Source organism: Propithecus coquereli, unplaced genomic scaffold (assembly GCF_000956105.1).
Source record: "Propithecus coquereli isolate 6110/MARCELLA unplaced genomic scaffold, Pcoq_1.0 Scaffold47, whole genome shotgun sequence".
NCBI lineage: Eukaryota > Metazoa > Chordata > Mammalia > Primates > Indriidae > Propithecus > Propithecus coquereli.
The window spans coordinates 4,684,068-4,700,179 of NW_012150507.1; the positions used below are offsets into that span (position 1 = coordinate 4,684,068).

The 16,112-nt window shown below is 37.5% G+C and overlaps 1 protein-coding gene across 1 annotated transcript in view; it reads right to left on the reverse strand.

Annotated features, from left to right (window-relative positions):
* The window catches only part of ARL15 (ADP-ribosylation factor-like 15), a 397,981-nt gene that overhangs the window by 196,903 nt on the left and 184,966 nt on the right, over positions 1–16,112 (reverse strand). Inside the window, exon 7 of the mRNA XM_012655271.1 lies at positions 3,473–3,683. Within this exon, the coding sequence (XP_012510725.1) occupies positions 3,473–3,683 (211 nt within the window). The remainder of the gene's footprint in view (positions 1–3,472; positions 3,684–16,112) is intronic.

Sequence of the window (16,112 nt, forward strand, 5' to 3'; positions counted from 1 at the left end):
TTTTATAGCTTTATTATTTCGATGAGACCAGAATTTCCCTTAATGTATCAAGTGGGCCACTTGACATAATTACAGATTTTTCTAGCATGTTTTCTATAGAGAAAAATAGTTGATATGAATAAATTCTGGAAAACTGTGGTAACTACACCTCCCCAAAGTGAATACAACAAACATCTGTTGCAAGAATTGCTTGGCTTTCAGACAGTATGTAAAGGGTGTTCTTTTTCCCAGAGTTTCGTTATTTTTTTTAAGCTTATTTGTTAAAAAATACATGTTTCCACTATCAGTTCTTAAGACATAAAATCTTAAAATTCTGGTAAGTGAAACACAGGTCATTATCAGGTGTATTAGAAAGGAAAAATATGCGATGTACAAGACTCCACTTCCTTCTGAAAGGGCAAGAAATAATTGGGCATGTTGCCCTCTGTCTGTGGGTCACACAGTAATTTTAACCATTGTCTTCATGTCTTAATTCAGTGCTCCTCACAAACACACCAACAGTCATAGTAGGGGAAGGGACTAAATATAGGACTTCCTAATGAGTTTTATTCTCTGCTGGAATCCCATAGATAACTCTGCTTTCTCCTTTGGATTTCACTGGCTTCTACCTACTTCTAAAGTCAACAACATCCTGATATCCTCATTAAATAATACGTGAGTTCATAAAGTTTTACTCCAGTGACAGGATAAATAATTGTACATTTTCTGCATTAAGGACAAAAATGTAATAATTTCCAATAGGGGGAGGAGAAGAATCAATAAGTCTTTATGACTCATTTTCTTTTCTTAACTGCAAAGTTCAGCGCTTTTTGGTAAGCTGAATGTATCTTTTTTCATTCTGAAAGAACAGAATTCTGCCTAAAACTCACAGGTATTTTGCAGAGCAAAACACCATCTTTTTAGCATTTGGAAATTCCATACAATACACACAAATTAACAGGTACAAATGAATAAAAATGCTTAACAGTAATAGGTCACAGGGCGTGTGATACCTTTATGAAAGAAAGGTCATCTTTTTAGATGACCACTTCTAAATATATTTCTCAAGTAACTTGTGACTTTGCTAATTTTTCAATCTTCTACCCCCCCTTCTACACATACCAACCATTTTAAGGTTACTGTTTACAAAACGTTTTAAGATTCTGTTTCACAACTCCATTTTTATGCTAAAAATAAAGTATTGATTTCATTCTTAAAACATTCCCAAGAGTATTTCGATAGGGCATTAAAACACACTATACAGAGAAAGCTCTTTGTCATAAAGAAATGGGAAAAGTCCAGGAAGCTTCTCTCTTTTTTCGGGGTGGGGCCAAACCCACAGTAACTATGAGCAATTCATTATGCTTCCACAAACTTTAAGACCTATAATGGAATTTGTCCATGTATCCCATTAAAGCAGTCTAAAATGTTAACATGCACCTGTATAGTATGTGTTTTTATAATCATAGGGAAATGGTATTATACAAATTCCATTACAGGCACAAATTTTGAGAATAGTTAATTAAAAATGGATACAAATAAAGAAAGAAGTCAAAGTCACATATGCTCCAGTATATACAAGTTTAGAATCATTTTCAAACTATTTCTAAGACTACTCTACATTTACAGTCGTCTGTCTTACTAAAAGATACATCACAAAAAGGGAGAAAAAGATATTTGCCCTTTACCTAGGAAAGCAACCAATACACACAAGGAATACTCAAAAGCAATTAATTGCTAAAAGCTTCCTTTATTCAATGTGACAGTCTTTAATTCCTATGGAGGGTTACCACAAGCCATATGTTGGATTTAAAGAATACGTTAGTTTCAATTATAGGACATCTAAGGAAAACAGATAAAAAGTGTCTTAAATTTAAAAGCAAAAAGAAAAGAAAATCTCTTTTCAGATATTGCATATAATTTGAATAACATGATTTGAAATTATAATGGAACTTTATCATAGGTTACATTAATATGTATATATGTTATATATACACATTAAACTATCTATGTGTATTCTGTAATATACACATATATAACCGTATTTCCACAATGAATATCAGAATAACAATGCATTTGCAGCAAAGGACCTTATAATTATAAAATAATTTAACATCCATAGCTACCCATCATTACATACAACTATATCCATTCTACAGGCAGAAAACTGATGCTGAGAAGTTAAAAGTTTTACCCAAGGTCTTAAGAACAGATCAGGAAGGCACCACAATTACAATGCTAAAGATCTGCACATTAATGATGTTCTGAATAGATTTTTATTGCTATTTTTTAGTTTAATTACTATTATCTGTAAGACATTTTCCAAAATCTAGAAAGAAAAAAGTTGCTAAATACTTAACGCTGAATGAGGCAACTAAAGATAGACACGAGCTCTTTCTGTTTAATAATATATCCTTGTCTCTACTATTTTTCTAAAACTTAAAACTCTCTGAATATGGTTACTCTTTCACTTAGTACTTCAAACTTCAAAGTAAATTATCCAAATTAATCCCATCACTTTAACGTAATAAATCGCATTATTCTTATTTTATAGGTGAGAAGCCAAGCACAGGAACAAAGCTATTTGCCATGGGACACACACTAGGTATGAGGGAGGTTTGGAGTTAGAACATGTTATGTTCTTGGCACATCTACGTTTTGGACTAAAGGGCAGTATCACTCCTATTAATCATTTTATTCCAAAGTCACTTGAGGAAGCACACAGTTTTCTGAAGGAGAGGGGAAAATACATTCTGAAAGTTACAAGTATAAAGGAATACATCAAGGGTTTTGATTTCACTGTATTTAGGTTATAATTACCATAATTCAAGTTTTAAAAACTATTCACATACCTTATTACTTTAATACCATGAATCAGAAGCTCTACTGGATGAGACACTAATTATTTGCCCAGAATCAGTCTTATGTTTTTATAGGAGAGATATAAGCTAAGAAATGAAATTAAGTGAGGAAGATAAACAGTGGGTCCATGTTAAAATGTATTTGGTGGCATGGAACTTGCAAGATAAGACATTAGTTTTCAGCCTGGCTGATAACAGAGCCCATTGCTCCCAGTCAACAGTGAGCATTTTGGAGGGACAAGAACATGGCATTTGAGGGCAAGTGATATACTGTAATATACTTAATGCTTTCCTTGAAAAGCTAGAGGAGAATGAATTAAGTCAGTAGGTTAAATAAATGTTAAATAACCAGGCCTTTACCCCTTCAAAATATATGAGAAAAATAACCAGAAACATCCTTTAACTTCTGCTAATCAGCTAAAAACAATCTGTGCTATCCAAGAAGGACTAGGTATGTAAACAGGTGCTATCAGATTGATATAGACTTTCTGTTTCCTAAGAAAACTAAGGTTTCATGTTGAAAACATCATAATCAGTATATCCCTAATTATATGTATCTTTCCACGTTCAAATATGGCATCAAAAGTCCAACAAACAAGGTAGACAAAGACTGTCACATTAATGAGACATACCTCTTGTACTGAGCGAGCTGCTGGCTTGTCTTGATGATTGGCCAATATTAAAAAGGGTAAAGTGCATAACTGTGGGTGCTGAAGAGCTGAATGCAGTTCATTTCTAGCAGTTTCTAAATCATCTTCTGAAGAGGCACTGTCTAATACAAATATTACCCCTTGAGATCCTTGGTAGTAGCGGCTCCAGTATTTCCGGATATTATCAGCCCCTGTCAAAAACAAAACAAATGTCCTTTTTAAAAATAGCTTTCAGTAACTGAAAAATGTTCCCAATAGTAATTCCTACTAGAAACCAATATATCTTTTGAACACTAAGTGCTAAACTCCATGGTGTGGAATAGAACAGGAATTTAGAAAAAGCACAGATCAGAGTGGACTGGAACAAAGAAGATATTAGATAGAGTCAACAGGTAGATATGGCCTTGAAGGAGAACACAAAAGTTTAAGAGCCATACTTCATGACTTTCACATCAAAATGTGTGAGAAAGAACCAGGATAAATACTTCTTAGACTTAAACCCAAAAGAATATTTTTAGATTTTGCTTAATAGTCCTAAATGAACCATACTCCGTACAAATTGAGTCTGAACTTAGAGAGCAGGGTGACCTAGAAGTCAACCAAAGCTTCTTTCCATACCATTAACATTAGCTTGGTGATATTTTTTAATAGAACTGCTTGAAGATCATGACAACCTTGTTTAATTTCATGTAGAGTTATGAGCACAATAACTCTATGTGTCAAAAGCGCTAAAATTTGTGAACAACTAAAAACTTGGCCTTTGGTACGTTTGTATAAATCCATCTGCGTTCATATCCCATGGGGAAGGATAAAAGGCAATGAGTGTACACTCATGCTCTCAATGATATGAGATGTTTATAAAAACTTATGGAGATTCTCTTCGGCCAGGCACATCTTATTCCTCTTTGTATTTCCAATATCTAGCACAATATATAACTCAAAGTTCAATACAGGAACAAGGAAAATGATGGGATGAGGGAATGAAATTATACACTAATTAAGCTTTACAAATTTTGAGACTAGAACTTTAGAGATTATTCAGTCCAACTCTCTGAAGAAACTGAGGCAGAGAGAGTGAGGCAGAGAGAAATGAAGTGAGTGAGGCTGTTATGCGTCTAGTAAGTTGCAAAATTGGGATTTACATCTGAGTTAGTATAGTAGACAACCTGCCCAGGGAAGGTATGGACATTTCCCATTACATCATGAAAACTCGTTTTATTACTTTGATTCATGAACAGGATGGGCAATTTTTGTGTGTGTTAGAGTGTGTGTGTGTCGGGAAGGGGTGTTATTGGTTACATAACAAAAATTAGATTTCAAGGAATTTTACCAATTTACTGTATATGATCAGGTCCCAACCAGTCAATAACTATATTTTAGTCTGTCATTGAACATCTAGCTTCTATATGTTCAACATACTGTGATAAGTATTAGGGATAGAAACAGTGGGGACTGGCATTGGTATGCAGTGGCTGGCAAGAGTCACCTGTGTGCATCTCTTCCCAACTCTATGTTCAGTGGCATCATGTTGGCGGCTTAAAATCAGCCAGGGAGGGAGTAATTTCACCATAGAAATCAGCAAATACTACATATCAGGACTTTTCCTTTCCCAGAGAGCCAACATACCACTTGATGACACTGAGAAAGCCATATTTTCTGGGAGAAATAGAAAAGAAAACTCAAAAGATTATAATACAGTGTAACAAAGTACTGTCCTAGAGGTAATCAGTAGGTGCTCTAGGAGCAAAACATAAGGCATCTTACCTAAAGTAGGGCAAATCTCTTAAAAGAATAATATCAGTAATCAGTCACCATTTATTAAGCATTTCCTATGTTCCAGGTACAGTGCCAAGTGTTTTAAAAAGAATAGCTCATATAATTCTTACAATAACCCAAGGAGGGAAGTATAATTGACTCAGGCTTTGAAACTAAGTTTCAGATCCTAAAATCTAGGATATTCACCATTATACTATACTAAAACAAGTAGGTATGTAAGAGAATCAAGGACATTTGATGTCGAGTAATGTTAATATACAAAGATATGGGATATGAGTAGGCAGGATGCATATTAGACTGGGTCCAACCAAGAAAACAAAACAAAAATAAAGAAAGAATAAATTTAAGCCAGAGATTATTTAACATAGTGAATTAGCTGCATTAAGTGATGGTGGAACTAACCAAACAACAGGGGTACTAAGAATAGCAACATCTTAGGTTAGGTTGCCTAGAAGCAGAGCCTAAGATGGCATTTATTGTACACCTGATTATAGATGGATTGCTGTCAGGAGAAACCAGGAGTGAAAGAAGCAAGTTGGAATGAAGGAAGAAGCTAGGCAAAGATACTATTTCAGAAATCTAGCCTCAGCTTGATGCCATGAGGAACTCTAGAGTGTGGACTGAACCACAGAAGTTGTCCAGTCCAGAGGCAAGGGGGCTGGACTATTTCACCCTGTATAGTCATTGGCTATGAGCCACCCCAGGGGAACAGGAGGGGACTGGGGCCTCATTTCCTAATCTCCCAAACATACTTGGTTGGGGCAATTACTGTCAGCCAAGGGCAGGCCTCTGGAGAAGGGTACAGGTGTGAGTCATTAGCAGCCAATACCCGCAGCAGCTGGGAGATGGATGCACTGGCCCAGTAAAGGAGCTCTGGGTAGGATACCAACAGCATCTGCTACAAGCTACATCCAGACACTATCCATATGCTAGAGAACCATCCATAAGCTTGAGGGACAAAAGAGGAGGCAGTGTTACCCAGTGGTAAATGTTCAAAACAACAAAAATATTGTGTGCATATCTATCTGTACATAAGACTGTTATAAATTTTACTAACATAAAGGATGGCTAGCACACAATTTTCATATAATAAGAATATATACAACATGCTTTATTGTAAATTCCATAGAGCCAGTTAATGATCACAGGATGCTTTCACTGATTTTGTATCCATAGCCAACCAATGGTTGCTATTAACCAACTAGTGTAGTTCTGACATGAATGGTGGTTGCTCTGTTTTACATATATTAATTCATGTATCCATGACAGTCTAATGAGGTAATTACTTTTATCATTCTCCTTTATCAATAACGAAACCAAAACACAAAAAGATTATGTAATTTCCCCAAGGTTAAACACTGAAAATACGTTTAGGTCCAGTGTGACTGAAATAGAGGTATCATTGACTAGAGAGGCAATAAGGCTAAATAAAGAACTGTACTACCACATAAGCCAGGAGGAAAAACATGGAACCCTACTGGAACAAAAGGTACCTAAGTGCCTATATATTAATGGGAATATGTCCAAGAACAATTTCCAGCCAATTAATTCAATGAACATTTATTAAGTACCTATTCCATACAAGTCTCTGAGCTAGGAACTAAAGAGTTATTTAGAAAGCCATTATTCCTCTTAGCTCAAAACCTCAAATCCTATGAAGTAATAATAATTACGAGGCCTGCAACTATATCAGAGGGAACAAACATGTTTGCACATTAGAGGGTGCCCAGGGAGTCGTTTATAAAGAGAAGCATTTGGTTGCATGTTTTAATGGAATTTTTCCATTGGAGACACATGAGACAGTGGAAATTCAACTCATGCACTCATCTCTTTCAATGAAAAACTATATTTTCATTTGCCACATTTAGGAGTATATAAGGTGCCTGAAAATAGTGAGACAAAACAACAATACATCCAATGACAATATTAGTGGGTAAAACAAACCCAAGGAGAAATACCATAAATTTTTAAATGCCCCTTATATGACATAATATATGAATAATATTAATAGTGAAAAGACCCTTGTCTTTAATCTCCTGCTACAATCTTCTGCCCAATCTTAGCATTTCTAACTTTCATCACAAACACTGAGCTTATAATTCTAAATTCCCCTTTAGCCTCCTACACATGGCTTTAGTCAGCCAACACATAGCTAACACAGATTGGGGCCAAGGAAACCAGCAGTGAGGAGAAGGGTGGTATACAGTTGTTGAGTCTGGCTTAGTGGACTATAGTTTAGTCACTAGATTAAAATGAGAAATGACTGTCATCAATCCAGCTGCTTTGAGGAGTGATCCTAACTGGGAAGGTTAGGGACACCTGTTTGATGCCTACATTACCACAAACCAAATCCAAAAGCAGTAACAAATGCAGGAAGTGACATCTACCAGCAGTCTGAGGCCACTCTTACTATAAGGACAGAAATTCCCTGCTCTGTGTCTCTTCAATTAGAATTTGTTATATAAAATGGTTAAACTTCATCTTTAACTTATTTGTACCTTTAGATTAAAAAAACAAAAGGTAGTCTTAACAGTAAAGAGCCCGGGCAGAGGGTGTTGCCAAATGTCCTAATTACCCAAGGCCCAATCCTGCCTTACTAAAAGTTGCAAGGAACCCCTGGGAATCTAAGAGCTCATTCTGAGAGCCAGGTTCAAGGTACCACAATAAGAACAGAGGTAAAAACAGGATAATAACAAGTCCGTACTGTGTAAGTTCATTTCTGTGGCACACTATGGATGTTAACAATATTCTTGCATTTATTGTTTCATTTATCTAACAGATATTTACTGAGGACCTGGAACCATTCTAGGTCCTGGATATACAGCAGTAAACCAGACAGACAAAACCAGACAGACAGTCAGTCTTTGTATTGCTCACAGCAGAGCCCGCCTACAATTACAGAGGTTAATAATTCCAGGTACTCATTTTTCTCAGCCTCGCTTGCAGCAGCATGGACATAAGATTCAGTTCTGGTCAACTGGGACCTAACAAAGGTCTGCGGGGAGCATCTAGAAAAGATTTTGCTCTTCAACAAAAAGGAAGATGGCCAAAGAGAGCTACTTCTCTCTTACAGATTTTAGATTTCCTTGGATGAAAAGGTGATGCTTTAAATAGCATTAGCCTTCTAGCAACCTTAAAGGAGATATACCTATACCTACACATTGATGATGTCAGAACAGGAAGACAGAGCCTGGGTCCTTGAGAACACCAACATTGAGCAGCAGAACTAACCACCTACGTTATAAGGACTCCTTATTATGTGAGCACAGTAAATGCCTATTATTCAGCAAATTTTAGGAGAATTTGCAGCCAAAAAGATGCCACATTCCTTCACATTAAAATACTATGAATAAATTCCTTAGAAGAGTTATGCTTTGAGAGATAGACCCAACGACTTTAAAAATAGAACCATTCATGAGGCAATAATAAAAACAGTTACTCAAAGTTATCCCTATAGAAAATCGGATCTCTAGACTAGCACAGTCCAATTGAAGATTTTGCAATGATGAAAATATTCTACATCTGTATTTTCTAGTATGGTAGCTACTAGCCACACATGGCTATTGAGCACTTGAAATGTGGCTAGTGCAACTGAGAATTGAACTGTTCGTTTATTTCAATTTAATGTTAAAATGTCACATTGGACAATGCCACTCTAGATATTCCCATAACTGACTGCTGACATGAGAGAATGCTAGAAACCAATAAACACAGCAGTTACAGAAATCTAATCTTATCTCTGAAAGGTACAGAGCCTTGTTGGTGTAGGAAGGGCTGCATCACCCTTATCCAAAGATGGTTTTTCTCAGAGAGCAACTGCCAAAGGGCTATGCAACCCGCTAGCCAGCACTACTGTCAAACACACTGTGGTAGCAGAAAGAGTTGGGATGAGAAGTTCAGAATTGTTTCCTCTTTCCATCCTCTTACCATTGTCTTAAGAAATTAAAAGAGAGAAGAATAATTGCCCTCTGGAAAACAATGGAATGGGAGATCCATAAATGGAGCCAATTTTGGAGAACCTGAATTATAAATAAGTCTTCAAATCTTAGTGAAGGGTGTACTTGTACTTAGAATACAGTTTAACCATTACTTTAAGAGGAATGGAGAAGGAAAGGAGAAAGGAGAGGAAATTAATAATTTTAAACTTTTTTTTTTTTTCCTTCCTATCTATGGAACCTCAGGTCTTTGTGACTGGTAGTTCTTTTGATTTTTTCATCTTCTAAACTCTGAATCTGTTTTAAAAAACTGAAATACAGGCCGGGCATGGTGGCTCACGCCTGCAATCCTAGCATCTGGGAGAACGAGGTGGGAGGATCACTTAAGGTCAGAAGTTCAAGACCTGTCTGAGCAAGAGCGAGATCCCATCTCTACCAAAATAGAAAAAATTAGAAGGGCATGGTGGCGTGAGCCTGTAGTCCCAGCTAACTAGGGAGGCTGAGGCAGGAGGATCACTTGAGCCCAGGAGTTTGAGGTTGCCGTGAACTAGGATGACACCACGGCACTCTAGTCCGAGCAACAGAGTGAGACTCTGTCTCAAAAAACAAACAAACAAAAAAAAACACTGAAATACTAAGAATTCGGGAAGGACTAAGACATACATATCTAAACTCAAACTTTTATTATGGATTTCCTTACCCACACACACAAAAGACCCAAAATATAGCAAAGTAAATTAGGCCCTCCCTAAACAGAGGATAAAAATAGATAAAATGTATAAAAATGTAAAGACTTAAAGTTCTCTAAAGGGAGGTGTATTGTCCCATTTTGCTTTTCAAAGAGTCAAAAAACACTTTAGATAATGAAAGAATTGTTAGAAAAATAGGGACAGGTAAGTCTTTATGAAAAACAAAAGTTTGTTCTGTGGGGCTGAAGGAAAACCTCCACTAAACAATGGATAACTGCTGAGCTGGAGAAGACCAAAGTCCCCAGACTCACAGTGAGATCTGCTGTGAAGATCCACAGAGGAAATAAAAGACAATTAACAAATAGTCATCACCCAACCCTACCACACTTACATACCAGGTTACATACCTAACCTTGTAAGATGTCTATACACATCATCTCATTTAACCCTTTTGGTTTCATGACCCTCATTTAATCGATGAAGAAATTGGGACAGAGAGGAAAGGATAAGCATTTTGCTCCAAGTTCAGCTAGTAAGTAGCAGATTTAGGATTCAAACTCTGGACTGATTCCAAAGACCATGTGTTCTTTTCCATTAAATGGTGCTGCTTCCCAGGGAATGTGAGAGCTCCAGTGAAACTGGAAGGGATGGAATACTCAATGTGAATGAGCGTGCATATTTAAGAGATGTGCCCACAGGCTTTAAAGAATGGTTAAGACTGATATTGGGTAGAAAGAAAAGTAAAGGCATCCAGCGGGGGTAGGTAGAGGTGCTTGGAGGAAACCAGGTTAGATGGTTTTGGGGGCACAGTGAAGAGAATGAGCATGAAATACAAAATCTGAATTAGTGACAAGTAAATGGCTAGTATGAAGACAATATGGACGGTTTTGTAAGCCAGGCAGAGTATCTGGGCTGCATTGAGCAGTTAATAGAGAATTATCAGAGATCCCTGAGGAACACTATGTGGGATGGTCTTGTCTTGCTTAAAGGTCCTGACTACTACTCACCGCCTGTTAATAGGTTATTAAGTATGAAATGTCCAATTTCCTTAAGTACTAAGTTTGAGAGTTGATATCTGTGATGTTTCACTTTGACGCTTCTAGCTTTCTTTTTACTGTGAAGGTACATCCTCATTCTTTCAAACGCATAGTTTGGCTTGTGATTATCTTTCAAATGTTTTTTTAGAGCAATTTTTGTGAAACTATAGATAAGTAAAAAATTTGTGTTATTTTTGAATATAAGTTCCATCATGGAACCAATGTAGCACAGAGAGCTCGAAATACTAACAAAGTGTTTGGGGAGAATGTGGCTAATGAAAGCAAAGTACGTCGATGGTGTGAGAAGTTCCATTCTGGTGATTTTAAACTTAAAAATGAGCCACATGTATGACCTGAGACCAAGGTGGATAATGATGAGCTGAAAGCTATAGTGGAAGTGAATCCATCTGAACCTACACATGAATTAGCAGCAAGGTTTGACGTTACTATTCCAACAATACTGGACCATTTAAAACAATCAGCAAGGTAAAGAAGCTGGATAGATGGGTACCATCTCATGAATTAAATGTGAGTCAGAAGAGAAATCATGTCAAAGCTGGCCTTTCTTTGCTGTCACAACATATAGGTGACCCATTTCTACACCATATTGGTAGTGTGATGAAAAACAAGATTTTTTGACAATAGCAAGCATTCAGCATAATGGTTGGATGAAGACGAAGTGCTGAAACACAGTCCCAAACCGAATATTTCTCAAAAAAAAAAGCAAATGGTGTCTGTTTGGTGGTCCCAGCACTGGTATTATCCACTATAGCTTCACGAAACCCGGTCAGTCGATTACAGCGGATGTCTACTGCAACCAGTTGGATGAATGATGAGGATGCTTGCGATTAAGCAACTGAGATTGGTTAACAGAGTCAGGCCAATCCTCTTGCTCAACACACGTTGCACAAACAACGCTGCTCAAACTACAGAGGCTGGACTTGAAAACTCTCCATCATCCACCATATTCACCAGACCTTGCACCAACTGACTACCACTCCTTACAGGCTTTAGACCACTTCTTGCAAGGAAAAATATTCAATTCTCAACAAGCTGTGGAAAACACCTTTCCAGATTTCATCACCACTTGCTCTCCAGGCTTCTTCCCTGCTGGCATAAACAAGCTACCATTAAGATGGCAAAACTGCGTTGATAGTTTACGTGTATACTTCGATTAATTGTACTGCTTCTTGTTTGAGATACAGTAAACTAAACTTTTGATTTGAAATCAAACATTTCATATTTAATGACTTAAATACTACGAAGGACAGTATCACCTACCCATACCTGAGCTTCCTCCAGGCCCAATTGCAAAGCCTCCAGAATTCACAAACCTTGAAAATGAATAAACTTATATGCTACACACTCCTGGACATATGGACAACTGCATAGCCTGAAAAAGATTAGCTTAGTAAAGTATTTCTATATTTATTAGAAATCTACCATAAGAAATGTTGTGAGGAAGGAAAAAAAGTTCTTCCTTCTCCCAAAGGCTAAGGAATCATGCAAACATGCAATCATGCAAACAGCTTCTGCCTTCTTTTGGATTCCCCCAGTGCAAACAGTTTGAGAGATGACTACAGGAAACACAGTGGCAGAATAGGACGTGAGACAGGGATAACACAAAAGGAGGGTTATTAAGCCAGAGACCCCAGTGGGTAATCAGACTTTAATTCTGCTGGAACTCTGGGAGCCAGCATAGAAGAGACTATAGGGATGAAGGAGTCAGGTCTTATTTACCTATCTCCCCTCTACCCCTCATCAGCGGTTGGCTGAGGGCTGTTGAGGGCAGGCATTTATTTCCCAGCACTTTCAGCTTGCCCAAGCAGCCAGAGGAAGCCCCCAGGCAAAGAACCAAACAGAAGGTACAGGCTGTGAGAAGGCAGTCTGATACCAAGGAAATGGGATTATGGGTGGGATACCAAAAGGGCCTCCCTCAGCTACCCAAAGAATAGCATTTAAGTGTCAATTCAGGCCATTTGACTAGCTGTTGGCTCAGTTGCAGAAAGCACAAAAAATACAATCCTTATTATGTGGAAGTAAAAACCAAGATTTGGTTTATGTAACATCCACATACTTGGCAGAAAATAGCCAATAAGTCTGTTAACATTAAGCAGCAGTTCTCAAAATGTAGTCTTCAAGACCCTTTCAAGGAGGCCCAGGAGACCAAAACTATGTTCATAATTATACTAAGACATTATTTGCTATTTTCACTGTGTTGACATTTTCACTTATGGTGCAAAAGCAATAGAGAGTAAAACTGCTGGTGAGTTAGCACTGACAGAGGTACTGGCAACCAACTGGTAGTCACTGTATTCTTGACTACCACATACTTGCAGAGAAAAAAGAAAGGTCAGTTTCATCTGAGAATTCCCTCAGTAAGGCAGTATAAGTTATTAGTTTTACTAAATTAGCTCTTAAACACACTTAAAAATATTCTGTGTGACTAAATAGGAAGTCTGCAAAAAGCATTTTTGCTACATACCATAGTAGACAGTTATTTTCAGGATAAGTACTGGTGGTGTAAGTAGTTTGAGTTGTAAGCTAAACTTCCCCCCCTTCCCCCCACCATGGAACTCCATTTTTACTTGAAATTTCAACTGACAAAAAAACTATGATTATTCAGACCTGAGTATGTGATAGACATTTTCTCAAAAATAGCCTACCGCTTCAAGGAAAACAAATGACAGTATTTGTTATCCATGATAAAATTTGTTTGTAAGCAAAAACTAGAATTTTGGAAAACATGTTTCTGCCACTAGTAAGCTTGACAGCTTCTCAATGATGAGACTGGGGGGTGATATTAACAGATATTTATAATGTAATGTGTCAACATTTAGAAAATCTGCATTACTCAATGGACCAATACTTTCCAAATGACCAATGCAATGTTACAAAACCATGCATAGGTTAAAAAATATACATTCAAAGTACAAGATAGACCAATGCATGTTAATTAACTGAGTATGCAAAGTTCATTGATACAGTTTTCAGATTGTATTGTAACTAATGTTTAAGAAACTACCATTTGTTAAAGAATTTAGGTGTAGTATCCAAGTAGACCATCAAGAGTTACCTAAAAAGGCTGTAAAAACATGCCTCCCATTTTGAACTATATATCTGTGTGAGACTGGATTTTCTTCACATACTTTAACCCAAACAACATATAGCAACAGATTAACCGTAGAAGATGTGAGAATCCAGCCCTCTTCTGTTAAACCAAATTAAAGAGATTTGCCAATCTTCTATTTTGTTTTCAAAATTATTAATTTTCATAAAAAATGTTATTTATGTTAATATGCATTGGGTTTATTATTGTTACTTTTAAAGAAATTTATAGTATTTTTAAAATATACCAGCTTTAATTTCTAACATGGCAAATATTAATACATATAAGCCACATAAACAAAAGGCCTTGGAGGGCCTCAATTTTTAAGAGTCAAGAGGCCTGAGACCCCAGAGAGGTTTTAGAGCTATAGGTACTCATTGTCTTTAATATGCAAAAAAGACATTTAAGATCAACTAAAATTTGGACATAAATTTAGAGTTATTTTCCAGCAGGAATAAAAGTCTTAAACTATATTTACTTTCACCCTGACTGTATCATGTGCAAAGATAGGAGAGGTGGAGTTGGGAGAGTAATCTCAAAATTTAGAGGTCCATAATGGAATTATAATAATCTCCTTGGTCTCATTATGTTGGAATTCTAAGCCAGTAGTCACACACTTTAATGCCTAGAAAGATTACTATGTGCAGCCCGGGAACCGGAACTTTCAATAGCATGCCCCCAGGAGATCCCAAAGCAGGTGGTCCTCAGCCTACATTTTATAAAACAAAGTTCTAAACATTATACAAGCTGATACGTCAATGCCCTCTTTTCCCTTTATCCTCCCTCAACACATATTCTGGATGTATGTCTTACTCAAAACACAATTTTCATCACTCCCTTCAATGGCAAGTCCTAACAATCGTCCTTGAGGACTATGCCTGCATTCTGACATCTCCTCCTCCTCTATGTTCTCTGGTTCACAACCTCATCACCTATCTGGATCACCAGGATGGCCTTCTAACTGGTCTTTGCATAGATTCAATTAAATTACTAATATTTGTCGCGATGGTTTGAATGTCTCCTCCACAACTTGTGTTGAAATCGACATTGTGACAAGGTGGAACCTTAGAGGTGATTAGGTCATGAGGGCTTTGCCCTCATGTATGGATTAATGCCATTATTATGGGAGTAGATTAATTACTGCAGGAGTTCATACCTCTCCCCCCTCCCCTCCATGCTCCATCACCATGCGATGCCTTCTGCCATGTTTATGATGAGGCAAGAAGGTCCTCATCAGATGAGCCCTCTCAATCTGGGACTTCCCAGCCTCTGCAATCATAAACCAAATAAACTTCTATTGTTTGTGAATTACCTAGTCTGTGGTTGCAGCAGCAAATGAACTAAGACACTTGCCTAGAAAGCTAGCTTAAATTATATCACCACTCCTCTCAAAAACATTAAATGCCTATAACTTGAAGTTCCCAAACTACCTGATTTAGCAATTATGGTTCTCCATAATCTGGCTCCACTTTGTGATTCCTACCACATTCCTCTATTGATCTCCTTGTATACTCCACAAATGTAACTTCTTGCTCTCCTGGACTGGACTCTGTAAGGTTTTTGGATGGGCGGCAGCAGAGAAAGAAAGATAAGCAGAGTGAAAAGGGCAAGCAATGAGGCTTTACTGGGGGAAGGGGAAAGAGAGTGCTCCCGAGTGAGGTTCACTAGTCTCGAGAGAGGGGGCCAGAGAAGTCTCGCACCCAGGAAGTATTGAGTGGACTTATAAAGGTTTTAGAGTTGGGGAATGGAGGTTTTTCTTTGGCGTGCAAAGTGGAGAGTTCTTTGTTACAGTCTAGGGCGGGACTCATGGGCTCCTCCTTTTCTCTAGGGAGGGGAGGGATGTCCGACACCAGCCTTACAGACTCAAGGTTTTTAGCACCGTGCATTTGGTTTTGTTAACTCTTCTGCCTAGAGTTACCACCATATCAGTTCTCCCCTTAGCTCCTGCACATTCAAACCATTACATGCCCTTCAAGGGGCAAATCAAATGTCACCCACTCTACCAAGCTTTACCTGATCTTCCGGCTGGAAAGAATTCTCAGAAACTTTTGGTCTGTTTTTCTCTTGGTTCTCCTC